Source organism: Cyclopterus lumpus, chromosome 22 (genome assembly GCF_009769545.1).
Source record: "Cyclopterus lumpus isolate fCycLum1 chromosome 22, fCycLum1.pri, whole genome shotgun sequence".
NCBI lineage: Eukaryota > Metazoa > Chordata > Actinopteri > Perciformes > Cyclopteridae > Cyclopterus > Cyclopterus lumpus.
In genome coordinates, this window is record NC_046987.1 from 5,276,450 (window position 1) to 5,295,083 (window position 18,634).

General features: G+C 47.8%; 1 protein-coding gene across 1 annotated transcript in view; it reads left to right on the forward strand.

The window, feature by feature from the left end:
* alk (ALK receptor tyrosine kinase) overlaps positions 1–15,541 on the forward strand; it is a 308,750-nt gene extending 293,209 nt beyond the window's left edge. Inside the window, exons 18-29 of the mRNA XM_034525145.1 lie at positions 453–608; positions 1,755–1,868; positions 3,232–3,418; positions 4,177–4,267; positions 4,619–4,683; positions 4,781–4,910; positions 5,116–5,213; positions 8,336–8,428; positions 12,343–12,444; positions 12,695–12,829; positions 13,693–13,783; positions 14,387–15,541. Of these exons, the coding sequence (XP_034381036.1) occupies positions 453–608; positions 1,755–1,868; positions 3,232–3,418; positions 4,177–4,267; positions 4,619–4,683; positions 4,781–4,910; positions 5,116–5,213; positions 8,336–8,428; positions 12,343–12,444; positions 12,695–12,829; positions 13,693–13,783; positions 14,387–15,541 (2,417 nt within the window). The remainder of the gene's footprint in view (positions 1–452; positions 609–1,754; positions 1,869–3,231; positions 3,419–4,176; positions 4,268–4,618; positions 4,684–4,780; positions 4,911–5,115; positions 5,214–8,335; positions 8,429–12,342; positions 12,445–12,694; positions 12,830–13,692; positions 13,784–14,386) is intronic.
* The last annotated feature ends 3,093 nt before the right edge of the window (positions 15,542–18,634 follow it).

Below are 18,634 nucleotides of genomic sequence, written 5' to 3' on the forward strand. Positions count from 1 at the left end.
TGAAAACGTTTTGTGGTGGAATAAAGCCACCGAGCCGTACTTTGAGGGCAGAGCGTCTGCAGGTTGGGTTCCACCCGGCACATCAATCCCTGACTAACGCGCCTTCAGCTCTGACCCGTTTGTTTAGTTTAAGGTGAGGGAAGTCTCCAATGAGAAACGTGCAAGCCCCCCAACACGAGACCGCGACGCGGCGGGGCTCGATTCATGTGCTGAGAAGCCGTGAAGCTGTGGCACGAGGCCCGTGTTGTGACCGCGAGTCGCTCTGAGGTCACAAATACTTCACCAGACCACGGACGCCATTTTCACGACTGGAATCACACACCGAAATGCGATATTTGTTGTGCCTTTGAGGTGTGTCAGTTGTGATTGAATTGTTATTACTGACGCCGTGACCTACTTTGTGTTTTTGATGGTGTGTGTGTGTGTGTGTGTGTGTGTGTGTGTGTTTAAAGCCATGGAGGGGGATGGCGAGGTGATCATCAGTCCGGTGCAGAACTGCAGCCACTGCGAGAGCGACGAATGCCACGAGACCAAGGCCGGCATCGTCTGCTACTGTGACGAAGACCTGATCCTGGCGCCGGACGGGGAGTCCTGCATCAACGACACAGGTCTGAACATGCAGCACTGCGCGCACGCACACACACAAACACACACACACACACACACACACACGTTGGAGGACCCTTTGTCTATTTCCCTCTCTTCCACACAAGTGGAATTAATCCAAAGGCAGAAAAAAAGGACTTCAGCTGAGTGTAATTGTACCTGTAATAGACTGTGACTCAGTGAGCGGTTGATTAATTAATCTGCAGAAGTAATTAAGCCTGGAAGGCTCTGCACTTAATAGCATCTTTATCTCAAGAAAGGCTACTTTTCTGAATAATTGTGCCTGAACCATTTATAATAATAATCAATCCCTAGCATAAGTTAAGCCGTTAATAAAAATGGATGTATATAGCAGTGTTAGCTGCTCGGTGATTTATCTCTGTGCCCCAAGCAGACCAAAGTCTTCCTCTTATCATGCAAAGGATTCAGGAAACGGGCTTCACCTGGATACTCGTGTCGTGATGTTGTACAATGGCTTTTCAACGCTTTGCATAACGGGCTCTGTGCCTTAGACCATCTCAACCTTGACTATGAAAAAATACAATAAATCTGTATGCACATATGTGCCATGTCTTCTGCCTGGATTAAACTGCAACAAAAGAGTGTAGACAACCCCCATTCCACCCCCCCATGCGCACTGGACCCAGAGTTGCCCCTTCAATTATGATTTGTAATCTCAGATGAATCCCCGAGTACACGAATGTAGATCTGAAAATGAATTAATGTGGCGAAATGTCACTTTATAGTGTGAAGCCAAATAACGGAGCTATTACCATTTCAATGATATCTTTATGACCTAGAGTTTCTCCTTGCCCTATGATTCGCAAATCTCTTCTCGGTAATGACGAGCAAGAGATAATTATGAGATGCTAGGTCATAAAAGGGCACAATCTCAATGCGATGTCTCGCTCTCTCTCTCAGTGTGCAGATTTATTTTGTGCAAACCCTAAGCTTAGACCCCCCCCTCCCCAACCACCATAAAAGGGAATCGACATGCACCGGCCGTCGCTGTTTCTAAACTCTGTTGTGTCATCGCTTTCACATCATTAATTAAGTGGAGGATCAGAGTGGCAAAGTGAATGTTAATGCTCCTCTGGGGGGAAGATAACAACTGTGGGACGCTGTTGTTTCCCCTTTTGCCTTCGCAGAGGTGCACCTGCTGACTCCCCAGCCGTCCCTCTCCCACCTGGCGCTGGGTCTGTCCGTGGGCACCTCTGCCCTCATCGCCGCCCTGCTGCTGGCTGTGTCCGGAGTCATGATAAGTAAGTCAGGACTGTGCGACTGATTTGATTTCTTCTTAGTCCTGAGATTAATCTGGCTCCCGCTTCGCCGTACAACACACAACCAAAGTCAGTTGCGGGGTGAAGCTTGCAGCGGGCGAATGCAGAGCTTATTCTGGGAGTCGATAAGGGATATGAGATCAGGACCTGACGTGTACACTCGAGGAGCGGTTCATTTGACGGAGACAAAGTTTGTATGCGCATGTGTAACTTTTGGTTCAAGCTAAATGCTCCATAATATGGTGAGATATGTGGATCCACTACATGTTAACGGCTATGAGGGCACTGTGGTGATTTCTGTACTGATGTTGAACCCATGCGAGACCTTTCTTGGAGAACGTGGGCAAAGTTGAGCTAAAGAGCTGGACTGTGCTGCTAAATGCCATAGAGCTTTACATTACACTGGCATTTAAATGTGTATGCTTCCGTCTTCAGCAATAGACACATGTTGTCATCCACACACACACACACACAGTTCTCCAGTGGCTGGTCTCTCTCAGACGGCCCTCAGCAGGTTGCTGAAGTGAAGCTTGCGGCCTACGCAGACATACGTCTGCTCGACTGCTTTCAGGCTATTACAGCCAGACATGGGCACTCATTGAGCCATCATCTCTTCCACACACACACACACACACACAAACCCGGACTCCCACCTATACAGTGCACATACATTAGTGAAGACGAGGCGGGAGCTGAGGAGGTTGTGGGAATACCTCTCTGATGAATGAAATGCGCTAATGATGGATGGATGCTTAGCCGGCGACTGACAGCACTGCTACATTAGAAAGCACTTGGTAAATAAAGAATTCCCCTGCACACATACACACACACACATAAGCATACACACATAAACTATTCCCCCTGCGACTAATGTGTTTCCCAGCTCAGGTAGAGGCTTCCAGCACTATAAAGTGTGTGTGTGTGTGTGTACACAGCAGAGCTTCTTCATACTGCTCCACATGAAAGTGCATTTGTTTACCATATGAAGGAAGGAGCCATAAACACGCGATTTTACGTGAACAAATCTCCAAGACATAGTTAAACGATGAAGGCTTGATTCAGAAACATTATGGATGTGAATGATTTAGAAAGACAAATCTGGCATCAGAGGGGAATCAATAATTTACCGACAGGAAATTCCATTTCATAAGGAAAACTGCTGTAATGCAAGCAAAAGGTCTTTTGATGAAATAATAACAGTGGAAGCTTTGTGTGCTTTGGCTGCCAGCATTCAGTTTTTCTACAAGACGACGCGTTAAAGGTTTTTTTCTTCTTTTTGTATTATGTTTATATGCAGATTTTCTGGGTAGCGGAGCGAAACTCTTTTCATTTCTCACCTCCCCAGTGTACAGACGTAAACACACCGAGCTGCAGTCTATTCAGCTGGAGCTGCAGAGTCCAGACTGCAAGCTCAGTAAGCTGCGGGCCTCCACCATCATGACCGACTACAACCCCAACTACTGCTTCGGGGGCAAGACGGCGTCCGTCAACGACCTGAAGGAAGTACCGCGGCGCAACATCTCCCTCACCAGGTGAGAAGGAGAGAGCCCGGAATAAAAAGTCTACAAGCCACATTCTGGATACATTATGACCTCACCGGCAAAAAAAAAATGAAGAAGAAGGTCCGCGTGAACCAATTCAGTGCGAGTTGAATGCACCTCTGACTCAAGCACAGCTGCATCTGACCGAACACGACGCGCCGAGCAGCTCGCTTTAATTGTAATGGCGGTCCACTCGTACAGACTATGTAAATGTGGTGGGCTCATGAATACAGCATGGTGTGTGAAGTCGCAGTTTAAATGAAGCCTGAAATATGAAAGCCTTCTAAACTAGGGGTTCTGCTGCAGTCATCCAAGCCGCCGGAAAATTATTTATTGCAGGGCTCTTTTTTTAAATTATTTTTAATGCATCTTTCATGTGTTTACAGTTCACCATTCGGGTTCCTAATCTTTGCAATTAATTATTTTTCTTGTCGACCCCAGGAATATTTACCAGCAGCCACATTTAATTAGGACGTGAATCAAGTTAAATGGCTGCAACGGTTGAAGTCCAAACGATTATTTGGTGTCAAAGTTCACCATTTCCCCGTCGGCTCATCAGCCTGGTGTATCGCTGGTTTAGAAAAGAGGCTGCCGAGCTGTTGCTGATCGCATTTGAGTTCATTCATTTCTTTCCCTCCACAGGTGGCCATCTTTTGGACATAGGACATGTTTCACTGCTGGCTGCTGCCAATGTCGTCAGCTCAAAGTGAATGAAATTGTAAATAATTGATGTGTTTGCTCGTCTCCAGGGGCCTGGGCCATGGTGCCTTCGGTGAAGTCTATGAAGGGCTGGCGGTGGGGATACCAGGTGAACCGAGCCCCCTGCAGGTGGCAGTCAAGGTGAGGACCTTTTTGGATCGACTTCAAACTTTGACTGAATCTAATTAGATCCACGGGGACTTCTAACTTAATTATAGGCCACCATACTACACCATAACTTTTCTTAGGACAGGAGATCATGAGTTTAGTTTTTTTTTTTTTTTTTACAATTGAAGACATTATAGCAGAGATAATGGATGGAGACACACAACATACAACATGTAATAACTGCTGTATATCATGTTTTCTGGCGATAAAACGGTGGCTTGCCCCCTTTGGATTGGGCTCGAAGGAGGTCAAGTATCTCTACTATCTACTGTGTGTCACACCATTCATTGCTCTGAGAATCCTATATTCCTGTATTTACAACAGACCCTTCCGGAGGTTTGCTCCGAGCAAGACGAATTGGACTTCCTCATGGAGGCCCTAATTATCAGGTAAGCCACTGAGACAACGGACAGAATGATGTCTCTCGAACGGTGCCAACGAAGCCATGTCTGACGCACTCTCCCCGCTGCGTTCATGTCCCCGCAGTAAGTTCAGCCACCAGAACATTGTGCGCTGTGTCGGAGTCAGTCTGCAGGCCATGCCACGGTTCATCCTGCTGGAGCTGATGGCCGGAGGAGACCTCAAGTCTTTCCTGAGGGAGACCCGACCCCGGCTGGTGAGACACGCTGCTGTATCATTGAATAGTGCATTCACATGTATTTATTTTATTTGTTTCACCACCTTAAAGCTACAACTGTTCCCGTCATTGAGCCCCAGAGGTGAACGCACTGTGATCCGAGTTGTATCAGTCTGATTTCCAAACACAGGGTTTTCCCTAACATTGCATTGGCTATTTCTCTGATTCCTATCTGTTTGATCAGGAGCACCCGTCCAGCCTGACCATGGTGGACCTTCTCAATGTGACCAGAGACATCGCGAAAGGCTGCCAGTATCTGGAGGAGAACCAATTCATTCACAGGTACTTCAGCGGATGACCTCACATTTGACATATTAATAGGGTTGGCATAAACAAGCACGGCCCATGAGGATGAAAGGATGTGTTGTATCCCGCTGCTCTACACTAAACGAATTACCGGGACAGGGAGGAAAACTAATAATATACGACACATATGATTATGCGTCCATATATGGGATGCAAATGTGCGAGGGACAACAAACACAGTCCAGATTCATTTTCCGACTTCTACTCAGAATTATGAGCTGACTGCGTCCGCCCAAGCGTGACATATGGACTCTGCATGCCTTTTGCCTTTGGTATGATAGCAGAAAGGACAAGTGATGAGTTTAGCATCAGAGCAGCCAGATGGGGTGGCCGGCTTGCCTTTTTACGGTCTGTATCCAAGGCACAAGTCTCCTTCTATATCCATATTCACAGCTGTTGGTGAACCGGAGGGGAAAAAATGTTTAAAAAAATCCTTCTCTTGGATCCGCCTCGCAAAGACCTCCTTCATGGATGTCTTGTACGGAAAGTCAAGTTTGTCTCAAAAGGGGAGCAAAAGGTCAAAGTTGCTCCCATAAACGCATCACAAAGTGCATCCGTCTTTCACTTTTTTCTCTTTGACTTCCTAGGAATGGGCCAATGACAAACGAGGCCTATTAAACCGCGTTTGCCCTCGCGTGGCACAGCGAAGCCCCATCAATCCGTCTAATGGCCGACTCTTCCTCGGAGGCTCGTAGTTCTAAACAACCCGCTTTTCTGCCTCCAGAACCTGTATTAAAATTCATCCGAACACTGTCCTTGAGGTTAATTTCATTTTTTATGGAGGTGTGTTTACCCGGAGGTTGAGTAAAGGGCAGGTGAATGAGGAAGTGCGGAGGAGTCTCCGCTCCTCAGAAAAGGCAGCTTGTTTGTTTCTCAGGGATTTCAGGGCTGGATGATGTTGAACCGTGGTGTGCTCCTACAGGTGACATGACATGTCAACAACAACTTGCACACACTTCAACACACCGGGTACCCCACTGGGCCCGATGCCATCCCGTGTGCCAGCTAACTGACAGCATCACTCACATTCTCCACACAGTGCTGTGGTGCTCTCGCCTGCTACCTGAAAACACCTGCTGCTTGAGAAACTGGTACATCAACCCCACCCCCCACCTCCCCACCTCCAGCCAGCCTGGATCCTCACCAGTCTGCATACAGAGCAACAACTTCAGCTCCGCATTCAACAGCATCTCCTCCATTAATCTAATAGGTAAACTGAGCACTCTGGTGTGCCCCCCCCCCCCCCATCCCCCATCCCCCGCAAGCAACAGAAAGCCTCTGGACTTGAAACCTTATAACCTTATAAAGACAACGGGGTGATTAACGATGCCTACAACATCATCGGTACCCATGTACTGAGAATCAGGGATATTGGTGAGAAGAGGTGCCTGCAAAGAGCCCTATTATATTGTGTTTTTAACATTCTTTATAATAAAAGGCAACACCTGCCCCAGCCACAGCTTGTTCACCGTGCTGCCATCTGGTGAGATACACAGAGGTGTCAGCTGGCGCACCACCGGACTACAGAGCAGCCTCTTCCCTCCGGCTGTGAGGCTGCTAAATCCCTCCTGCGACCCTCTGACGCTTGTGTTTATATTCTATACGTAGGAAACCATAAAAAAAAAAAAAAGCATAAATAAATGAACCTCGTCGTCTGTGACCTTGTTCAACTACCTGAACAGAGCTCCTCCCGACAAGGACTGTGTCACGGTGATCCTACGTCACCTGACTTCCTCCCTCACTGAAAAGCAGCACGGTGCCGAGGAGAGCCGGGTAGTTTCACGGTGTTAAAACAGACTGGTGCTGCAGTGAAATGGCTCTTTAAAGCGCAGTTAAAATGAGCTGTAAATAAGGTCTGCGAGCCAGTTAATATTGTTTAAATAAGCGCCTGCTCTCACAACACTGGGCTGCATGTACAATGGCGCTGTGTCCTCAGCCAAGCAGTCGGCGGGAGCTCCTGCTGCATTTCAAGGCGCCTGCATGCAAAAGCAAATCATTTGCATGAGTTCTTTCGGAGCCATTAAACAAGGACTGCTTCGGATTCAGCTGCGCACCTCGTGAGAAGGGAACTTGTCTTTTTGTGTACGCCTGCTGATTTGTATGCTGCGATATATTTGATTCCATTTCCTGAGAGGCCGCCCCCCCCCCCCCCTCCCGAAGGATTGATTCATACACTACTGTTTCCTTGAACAGCAAATGTAGCTTTTTTAGAAAACACTCGTTGAACTGCTTCGGTCTCAAATTGGACGAGCAAAGCAAATGGATGCCCTACACACAAGGGTTTTTTTGGGGGGGGTTTTAAATTGCGTAATAAATAATTTCATATCAAAGTGGATGGAAGTAGTACTATAATATTACAAGTGGAATGGTTCCAAACACATTGAAGTGGGGCAACCATGCATAGTGTAGTCCCCTGTGATAAAAGGCCCTCAGTTTAAATCAGTCTGAACTATTACTTCATCCCTATTGTGTCGTTTCGCATCCAAGTTCATCAGAGTGGCGTTTCACGGCTAGTTCTCATCCCCAGCCCCGCCCCCGTCTCGTGATCTAGCTTGAGCGCAGTGTCACATGACATTATTTTGATGTTGAATCATATATATATATATATATATATATATATATATATGGATATTGTCCCCCAGTGCACTTGTCTTCAGCGTGATGAGGAGCAGTGTGCTCGCAACGTCACTTCTTAGGATGTTACCAAAGTTAGACAGAAGCAGAACAGAGGGTGTGTGCCCCCCCCCCCCCCAACACTAACCATATCAGCTCAGTGCAAACATGAGACTTCTGCATTTTCTCCTCTAACCGACTCTGCCTGCAAATACTGTGGAACATTTCCATCTCGTCCCTGGACGCGGCGTGTGTGCAGAGCTGTAAAAGGCTCCGTAGGAGACCAACTTGCCCGTCATACTGAACCCCAGATGCCTTTAGGGGTTTCATAGATGGAGCTCTCTTATCGACGCAGACCTATAGAGCTAGTGAAAGACAGGCATGAGCAGAGCGTGTGTGAATGTCAGTGTTCCGTATCAAATGCAGTGTGCTTTCCGGCTGTATATTAACCTATGGACCTGTATGTTTTTTTGCTCATCTTTCAGGGACATTGCAGCTCGGAATTGCCTACTGACCTGCAAAGGGCCGGGCCGCGTCGCCAAGATCGGGGACTTTGGGATGGCTCGAGACATTTACAGGTACAATTGAATGACTGATGGAGGACAGCAAGCTGGATGGCCTGGAGTCTAAATAAGGCCACGTTTAGGCAAAGTGGGCTCAAACTGAGAAACATGGACGAAAAATGTATCTTAGTGAGCATGCACTAGCCAGTTCCATGGAGTAAACCCCAGGCTGGGCTGAATGATGGCGGTTGTTTACGAACACAACATGAAAAGGTATAAATCAGAATCAAATAACTTTTATTCAGCCTTAATGCATATAGACGCGTGTCTCTTGTCCATCACGGTGTCACACCGGTGCCGTCTTCTCAAACTTTTTTAATATAGCCACCACCAGAGCAGGGGAAATGTGTCGCAACGTCCATTCGAATCGCCCGACGGAGAGAGAGTCGCACGAAAAGTCACTCTCAGAGCGTCCGGAAACGGCTGTTGCGCAATACCCCCCCCCCCCCCCCCCCCCCCCCCCCCCCGGGGAGCCGTATCAGGAGCGCTTGATTTAATTGCCGATGTCAGTTTCCCAGGTGCCTGGATGCACATTTTCTTTTCATCTCTCAGCCCCCGGAGCCGTGGTGACAGGGACCTTTTTCTTTCATGATTGTCGTTACAACTGGGAGGAGGAGGAGGGGGGGGGGGGAATGGGGGATGGGTGGTTGCTTGGTGCGCTACGCCGTCGGTGTGTTTGTTGTTGTCGTTGTCTCACGATGTGGCCCTCCTGCGACGTGACGTGGGACACGGGCAGTTGTTTTGAGGCCTCACGGCGAGGGACCAGCACAAGGCTTAATGTCATATTATATTCTGGGAGCCGAGCCACGGGCAGACTGGCACGTGGCGTCCCACGGACTCTCTCGCCCGCGCAAATTCGCTCATAAAGCATCCCACGCATGCTTGCACACCGGTGATGCGGCGGTAAATAAAAGAGAGACGGGTAAACAAAAGCTGGCGGTGAGTAATCATCTCGAGGTAAACAGACGCCATGAAGAGGAATTCACTAGGCTCTGAGACAAGAGTTGCATCAAATGACCCTTCATCCTCAAAGGAACTATTAACGACGATGCGTGACTTTAGGTCTTATGTATTAATGCCGGCCTGGGGCGCACGGCAAAGGTGGAACTAAAACATTCGACCCATTGAACAGACACAGATATTAAGCTGCACATTGTGTCCTCGCCGGTGTGTGTTTTCCATCTCTCCGTCCAAACAAAGGCGCTCTGTCTCTTACTATTATTTCTGCCTCTCATGCATCTTGTCTACCTGCTTCCCTTCTGCTCACAACAACAACAAACACACGCGTATAAAACACCTCTAGATTATAGGGACTGTATTTAAATTGTCCTAATCTGCAGCTCAGCTCTCAGTCTGTGTCGAGGCTGTTATCATGTGTCCATAAACCCCATGCTTTTGTAACAAAATAAAACATTTTTAAAAAAGAGGCAGATCCACCAGATTATCAACCTAATCCTCTACATTTTAGCATCCCTCAATCTTTTCAAAAAGTTCCATCACATTCTAATAGGCAGATAACAGATCGCAGTGTTTCATGTCATCTTAAGGGACATATCATGAGAAACTCTTGTTCAGTGCTCGTGCACAGACATCTGGGTATCTGGAGTGCTTGGCAACCTGCAAACTGAAATAAGGAAATCCAGTCGCTACCTAACTCAGAAAACATGTGATTCAACAAGCCATGCATGCAGATTATGGCTGCCCTTCCTCCATGCATGTGCCATGTTGTGAGGAAGTAGTATGTCCCCATTGACTTCCTACTGCATGCCGCAATATGTGCTTTGTATTGCAGTACGTAATGAAAGTAAGAACTGTGAGAACTGTGCCCTTTGAAAAGGTACGAAAATGAGCCCAACGCGTCCCCTTTTAAAGGTTTTCCCTTGAGATCGCGGTGTGTTTTTGTGAACTCCGTACCACTGAAATCCGCCGCAGCATAGAAAGCAGGGCCCACTCGGAGCCCACGGCCGTTCGATCTAATCGCATCTTCGGCCCGCTTCCACCGTTGTCTTCTTCAGGACGGGAGAGGAAAATTGGAGGGACACTTGTGAAAGGGGGGTAGTGGCACACATTCAATCTCGTAACAGCGGGGCCCAAACATGGAGCAGGTAATCGATTCCCATCGCTGAATTGATCGCGTCATTGTAAGTGATAGATTAAGGCGCTGGGGCGGGAATCTGTAAGACGGCCCCTAATCCGTCAAGCAAACAAGCTCAACTAGCGAGTGTGTCCTCTGCTCCACTGAATGAGTGTAATTCTTTCTTCAAGGCCAGCTTGCTATGCCAATACTTTGCTAAGTAAATATAGCTCCCGCTTAGCTACACTAGCTGGACAGCATGTCATCTATAATCGTCTGTGCTCACTGCTCCCCTGAAGCCACACAGCTGTAGCTACCAGTGAGAAAAAAACAGTCAGCGCCGGCTCCTGTTGCCTCCAGTTGATCCTGGGAATAAAATGCAGTTGGTTTCTTATCCGTTTAACCTTTAAACCTGAAGGCCCATCGGGGTAAACATGGCGCCTAATACATGCCCCCCCGCCCCCACCCCCCCACCCCCACCCCTCTGTCGGGTTATTCAGCCGAGGCTCGTGGATTCACTTTCACAGATCACGTTCAGGTCAGGCTTCTTCTCTTTCTTTTTTTTTTTGAAACGTCCGTCCAGACACTGTGTCCCTGGTGAGCAGCAGGAGCACAGCTTGAACATCCTCCTCAAGCAAAACAGCAAGCTCATGACAAAATGTCACGGGTCACGCGCCGCCCAAGCCCATGGGCTTAGGATGCCGTATCTGAAGCTGCCAAAAGCAACATCTTTTTTTTTCTTCTTTGTGCTTGTTGTCCTATTTTACCCAAGCTGTTCTATTCTTTGCCTCCTGTTCTTCTTTTTTTTTGTGATGAATTGGCAATTCTTTTACTTTTCTGTAGTTTATTTTTTGCTTTAGGTTTGAGCTTTTATTTGCCCAGGGAACGCCGACTGAGCATAATGCCCTCGTCTCACCCTGCTCCACATCCACACCTGGGAGCTGCCCACTGTACAGCCCGTATCCCTGTGCAGCACTTGGTACTTCTACTGGAGCTTCTGAAGGCGGAGAGAAAGAGACTGTTACGACTGCTTCTTTACTCCCCCCCCCCCAAAGAAAAGGCCCAGGGATTCGAACTGGCAACCTTCCAGTCACAAACCTGCATCTGTCGGCTATCATAGAGTCCTTTTCATTATGAAGCACTTGCCATGTTCGCAAACAACTGCTTAGGGAGGGAAAAAAAGTGCCACTTTTAGGACAAAATCACTTGGGGGCGAACAGATTTACTGCAGCAAACGATGCCAAATGAGGCTTTTTTTCTTTTCTTTTCTTTTTTTTTTTTACCCCAGCCAAACAAGGCTGCCTGCCGCTTAACTCAGAAGCTTGATGCGTGTCCATTTGTGTTGATGGGATGTGGAGCTCATGTCTGCCCTCGCTGTGTGCCAGGAGCGGCGCGAGGTGACCTCCGTCAACATCAACGATCAGATTATTTCTTTTGACATCGTCGAAAGCACAAGGCGACGTTGAAAAATGTCTCAGACGAGGCTCGGACTGGAGGAGAGACATCTCCCTCTTCCCTCCGGGCAAAGATAAGGAGTTCTTAAAGGGTCTCCCACGCCAACGCGTCGGGGAGCTGAAATGCGATTGTATCACAGCGCTGATACAGACACTGACAAGCCGGGACTTAATTGCTGGATGGTAGATTTTTTTATTTTGTACCCTCTGCTATTGAGGCCAGTGGTGTTGCCATGGTGACGGTGCTGCAAACTGCAGATGCCACCTTTTCATTTTTCAATGTTTTCCTTTTTTGTTGTATTATTAGTATTATTTACAAAACAACAACAACGATATCACTATTAACCACGCGGTTAGTCATCCAGCGTTGCACTATTCAAAGTGTGTGTCTGTGTTCCCAGGGCAAGCTACTACAGGAAGGGGGGGCGCGCCATGCTGCCGGTGAAGTGGATGCCCCCGGAAGCCTTCATGGAGGGCATCTTCACATCCAAAACAGACACGTGGTGAGAATCCCTCAACGGGCCCCAGTGATAGCAAAGCTCACCCTCACTGTGATTCTCTCCCTCCCCCCTTTACTTTCTTTTTTTCTTCCTCCCCTCCCCCCCCAAATTCCTCGTCTAGCCTCTATCTCATTCTCGTCCTCTGCTCTCATCCTTCACAGCTTCGGCTCCGATGATGCTTTCGAATTTATGGCCCGGTCGTCCTTCGTTTTTCTCTCCCCGTAAATAATCTCTCCTCTCTCGTCATGTGCAGGTCGTTTGGCGTTCTGCTGTGGGAGATCTTCTCCTTGGGCTACATGCCGTATCCAAGTCGCAGTAACCAGGAAGTGTTGGAGTTCGTAACCAACGGCGGAAGGATGGACCCACCGAAAAACTGCCCCGGGCCGGTGTAAGCGCAGGGCGCCGAACGCAGTTGCATGTGCCGCCCGGCCGCAAGCGAAAACGTGATCCCGTGAGGTCTAATTAGGCGTACAAAAAGATGCTCGGTTGCACGTGACGCGTGCACAGTATGGGCAGCTTTGAAAACAAAAGGCAAAGATGAAAGATGAAAGATGAAAGCCTCCGATGACTGGCTGATATTGACTCGTAAAACGAGTTGTGACCCAGAAGGCGTCGTGAAAATAGGAGAATGCGATGGCCCTCGGTCTGGTGCCGGCAGTCTGGAAACCACATCAACAGTTTTCTTTCATGTCCGCCTCCCAATTTGGAAAAAGTCGTGGGAGGCTGGTGGAGAGATTAAAAAAACATTTCCACATAACGCTGTATTTCTCACTCGCTGCCTCTCATGCCAACTCCATCATAGAACCTACACGCGCACATTTCCACACCTGTTGACAGCTTATTCATCTTATTCAGCGTCTCCTGCGTGGATCTCTCTGAATTAAAAAAATTAAATAAGCATCCCTCTTTGGTTCAATTTGAAGTCTCACAACAGAAGTCACACACACACACACACACACACGGAGGACTGAAAGCAGTAGCCGTGGTTGGAATCATCCCATCAAATAAAAAGCGTCATCTAAGGATGTCACTGGGAGTTTGTCCTCCTCTCTGCGTCCCCCATTTAACACTAATCACTCAAGCTGGTGGGAGACAATTATTCACAGTATTTTGTCAAGAGAGGTCAATCTGGTCAATTGGTTAAAGCAGCGGGGAAGATGGTGCTGATTAATCTTGGCTTTTTGTTTGTTTGTTTTAGCTGGAAAAATATAGATTTCTCATGAAATATGTGCCGCTTGTGTGTGTCTGCAGGTACCGCATAATGACCCAGAGTTGGCAGCATCAGCCCGAAGACAGGCCCAACTTCTCAACCATCCTGGAGAGAATCGACTACTGCTTACAGGTGACCACACAGGATTGGGCTGCAAGCAGAACTGGAGCCGGGCGCTTTGAAGGAAATATTGATAGATTTTAATTGTGATTATTTTCTACAGATATCTACAGATGTCTATAAAGGATAACACAAGTTTATGGCGTAATCACAACTCATTTCTGCATGAGCCATTATGCTTGTTATCGTTCCAAACTATTCTATTAGGTATTAGGTACAAATAGTTAGAAAAAATATATATATATTAATTTAATTAATTAATTAATTTTATATATATATATATATATATATATATATATATATATATATATATATAAATAAATATAATTTTTTTTATATATAGAGAGAGAGAATACTGGGGAAAATGTCTGAAAAAGATGCCATGCAATCATAAAAAAATAAACATAGTTCATTTTCAGACAAATATATATCTAATTAGCTACAGCTGACCATGTGTTCACCTCACACTTGCAGCTTAATTAGGAATTGTGTTTTCTGAGTGAGATGTTGGCAATATGAAAATTGCTCTTTCTGATTTCATTTCTAACATGAATGACAATACTGGGAACACTTAAAAATACTACTCCGATCTCTTGATGGTCTTCATCATTTCAGGACCCTGATGTGGTGACCATGCCCCTGCCGATAGAGTACGGGCCCATCCCAGAAGAGGAAGAGCGAGCACCCATGCGCCCTGATGACCCCTCAGCTCCAACCGTGCAGGTGAACGCCCAGGTGCCTGATGGGGAGGTGCTGCAGCCGCCCCCATCCTATCCTACTGAGGACAGCCGGCGAGGCGGGGAGCACGCGGTCGAGACCAGCACAGCATCTGAGGCCAAAGCACAGGCCTCGGCCCAGACGCAGCTATACCTTCACCAGCACCCTCACACGCAGACCTCCATCACCATGACGACCACCAACACAGTCACCTCCACAGCCAACTCTACCCTGACTGCCAAGGGCCCTCACACCGCCACTCAGCCCAGCCCTGAGGGGGGCCACATCAACCTGGCGTTCACCCAGGGCCACGCGCCAGAGAAGGAGGGCCACAACGGGAAGAGCACCAGTCTCTGGAACCCAACATACGGCTCGTGGTTCCTGCAGCAGAGGAAGCAGCAGCAGCAGCAGATGCAACATCAGCAGCAGCAGCAGAGGCAGGGAGGGGTGGGGGGAGCAGGCGGGAGCGGTGGCAGGGTGCCTGGCGAGGGGCAGGAGCATGTGGGCCGGACTGTGGCCGAGGTGGCGGGGGTGCTGGGTCTCCAGCACCAGCACAAGCAGTTCCAGCAGCAGCTCCAGCAGCAGCAGCAGCATCAGCATCAGCTCCAGCAGCAGCAGCAGCATCAGCATCAGCTCCAGCTGCTGCACCATCAGCAGCAGCAGCAGCAGCAGCAGGGTCTTTGCAGACCTCTGTTACCCCCACCACCGCCTCCCGCTGTCCAGTCGCCTCTGCTTTTAGATTCTGCCGCCTTGCCCCCGGTTCCCCTCTACAGACTGAGGCGGTTCCCCTGTGGGAACATCGGCTACGGCTACCAAGAGCAGGGCCTGCCACTGGAGGCCGCTCACGGTAACCCCAACCCCACTCCTCCACCCCAGCAGGGCATCTCCATGCCCTCCTCAGCAGCCCACCAGAGGGGGGTCTCCATTCCCGCCTCAGTGTCCCTGGGTCGGTCGGGTATGTCCGAAGACAGCCGTCCACTGCTAGTCACCATGGGGACCGTACAGGACCCCAGGCTGCCCAGGATGGAGGGCCACAACGCCACCGTGCTTTAGCCCAAATGCCTGTACCGTCTTTGGCGACTGCGTGTTCGGGACACGCAGGAAACACTGCGTCAGGACAGAGACGGTTTTCCCACCACCCCTACCGTCCAGCCATTTTGGTTTCTTCCTCCAGTTCTCACTGAAACAGAGCCGAGTGACTCCATCCAGCTTTTTTCCCCATGAGAACCTCGGAGGTGTGTTCAGAGTCCTCAATGGATGCTAAAGCACATCGAAAAAACTAGAACATAAAAATAAAGCTTTGGGAGGAAAAAAAACGAGTTTAAAAAAAAAAAAAAAAATGTATTTTTTCAATGCAGGAGAAAAATCACGTAAGATGAAGAGTTCATGGCACAGGAGGACACGAGGACGACTGTCCGTCTGCTCGTGACCAGGGGAGAGGACATTCGCCGTGTGTTCACTGACAGCCGAGGACGTCTCCGGACCACGAGGAGGCTTCGAATCCTTATCGTTGGCCAAACTTCAGTCACATACTTTGGTGACCAGTTTGAGTGGAGAAGTCGTGTCAGAGCCCTCACACTGTTCCTGGTCCACGTCCTTTTGGGAAACGACGGCTATCAGACTGATTTTAAACTGGATGGCCAGAGACATTCACACAACAACAACAACAACAACAGAAAATACTTGGAAAAATGTGTTTGTTGATGTTTGCTTGCCTGCTTGTTTATTAATTAATTTGTTTATTTATTATTTGGACGTGGCTCTATAAATTATTCATGAACAATTCATTCAAATTCAAACAAATTAATTTTGACATCGACTGTTTTTCACAATTATTATTATTTTATTTTTTTTAAAGCTGAAAGGAATTGTTTTTTCTTCATTCAATTCATATCACACACATTTGCCTCAGAGGGCTTTACAATCTGTACACATACGACATCCCTGTCACAGGACCTCACATCGGATCAGGAGAAACTCCCAAATAGTCATAAGAAAGATGGGAGGGATTGAAACGGTCCAAACCCGAAACATCCACAGCACTGATGCAGCAGATGAGATGAGTGGAATAGTTTGATAAATAGAGCGCAGGTTGGGGAGATTGGTTTGACGGAGGAATGCACCAGATGGAACGGCAGCCACATTTGATACTGCTGAACATGTGTCACGAGTCGTTGCCGGTGGCACCAATGAGCTCCTTTTGTTCACAACCCCATCCTGTGGAACGAGGGCTTTGTGGCAGTGAGGTTGAGGATTATTCTTTTCTTATGGCTTTTTCACCTTTTATCAATTCATTTCTTGTTCAAAAACACAGTTTCCTTCCCTCTTTTTGTCTGGATATAGAAACACCGTGCATATTGCTGAATCAATCTTAACCTTCAAATTGCCATCTCAAAGCACTCTACATTCCCACATTTGCATATTTTATCTTTTCTATTATAGGACGACTGTTGTGGAATACAGATGAGTCCGGGTGGACCGGATTGAATGCAAAGTGCTTTTACACTGGAGGCCCGTCGGAGTCTCTGCCTCACGCGCCTGTGTTTAACTTTCAAAAGGTCGGTCACGTTTCTCTTTGGGACAGCGGTGTCGATATTTAGGTTGGCTGATGGCACCACGTGTCGGGTGGGGGGGTGGGGGGGTGGGGGGGGGGGGGGGGGGGGGGGGGGCGTGTTGTCTTTATGCTTCTGCGTGTCCGTACTTGGCCATCCCGTCAGCCACGACGAGTGCATTCCTGTGGGCCGAATCAATGAGCCAGTTCAATACTGGCAAAATGAAAAGTATCTTTGCTTCGTCGAACGCATTCATTCTGTGCCCCCCCCCCCCCCCCCCCCCCCCCCCCCTTTCCCCCCCCATTGTTTCGACGTAAAAAGACCAAGAACTGCACCTGTAAATGTTGTAATTATAAAGTATTGTACTATGGCTCTGGTAAAAGCTGTAAATTGCCCTTCAGAAGACATTCGCCAAAATTAATAAATTACTATATAATAACCGCTTTGCATTCGTCTGTCTGCTGCACTTTTTTGGGATGGGGGCCAAGTTAATTAGATTAATTGAAATAAGACATTATAATATAGTGATTACTTTCTTTCTTTCTTTAAACGCTCATCAAACAGAGACGGCTCGTCTAGTAGAACATCCCTTCAGGGCACACATTAGCCCTAGTTCATCTTTAAGTCGTAACATAATAGCACAGAGATCGGGCTGTGAAAAGCGAGATCAGACCTTTATTTGCCACGTCTCTTCTACTTTGGGACCGGTAGCGAGAAGTTACCGGCAGCACAAACCATTGTTGACGCGGAGCGGTACTGGTGAATGCTGGTCGTAATGGGCTCCAGAAGCAGGGCTCATTTAGCCGGTGATTCTATTGAAGCTCCAGGTCTCATGAACCCAACGAGGTACTGGGTCTCACTTCATCTATTTACGCTCGAGGAAGCAGAAGTCACATCCTCCCTGACGTCCTCATTCACACCATTAAAGTATATACTGTGCCAAAATAAAACTAATTGTTACAGACTATGTTTGTGTCACAAATTCAGGATGATTGTAGTATAGTCGTACACTTATTAATTTAGAGGTGGCCAACAGCATTCGTTCACTGAAGCCCAGTTATTTCTTTCCTCTTTACGTAATAAGGGGCCGAGCCTGCCTTCCTGTCCCCTGGTGTTTTTAAACGTATTCTCAGCACGCCTCGTCGTCTTCTAGCTCGCCGTACGTGGCAGATTAAATGCTTTTTGAGACTCTTATGTAAGCTTCCCCGCCGTGCTCCACTGCAGAGTTGATTCATTATAGCCTTAGTTTCCCTTTTTAATAAGGCGGTGTTTTACTACCCTTGACTCTAATGCCTCACCGAAATAAGGTAAGAACTAGCAATCTTTAATAGAATAGACATGGAGCCAACTACAAAACTATCAGAGAGAACAAACATGATCCAAAAAGGATGTTTATAAATTAATTAATTGTACGAATACAAAACGCAGAGCCCGGGTTTCTAGAACGTCTCTCCAGACATTCATGAGGAAGATGCCGGGCTGGTTTTCAGGCATTCAGTTTGTGCATGTTTCTGAAGTTCTGAATATGAGACGTGGGCTTACGCCACATACTCGACTGCCCCACAATGCATTGCAGCCTGGGTGCCTCGAGACC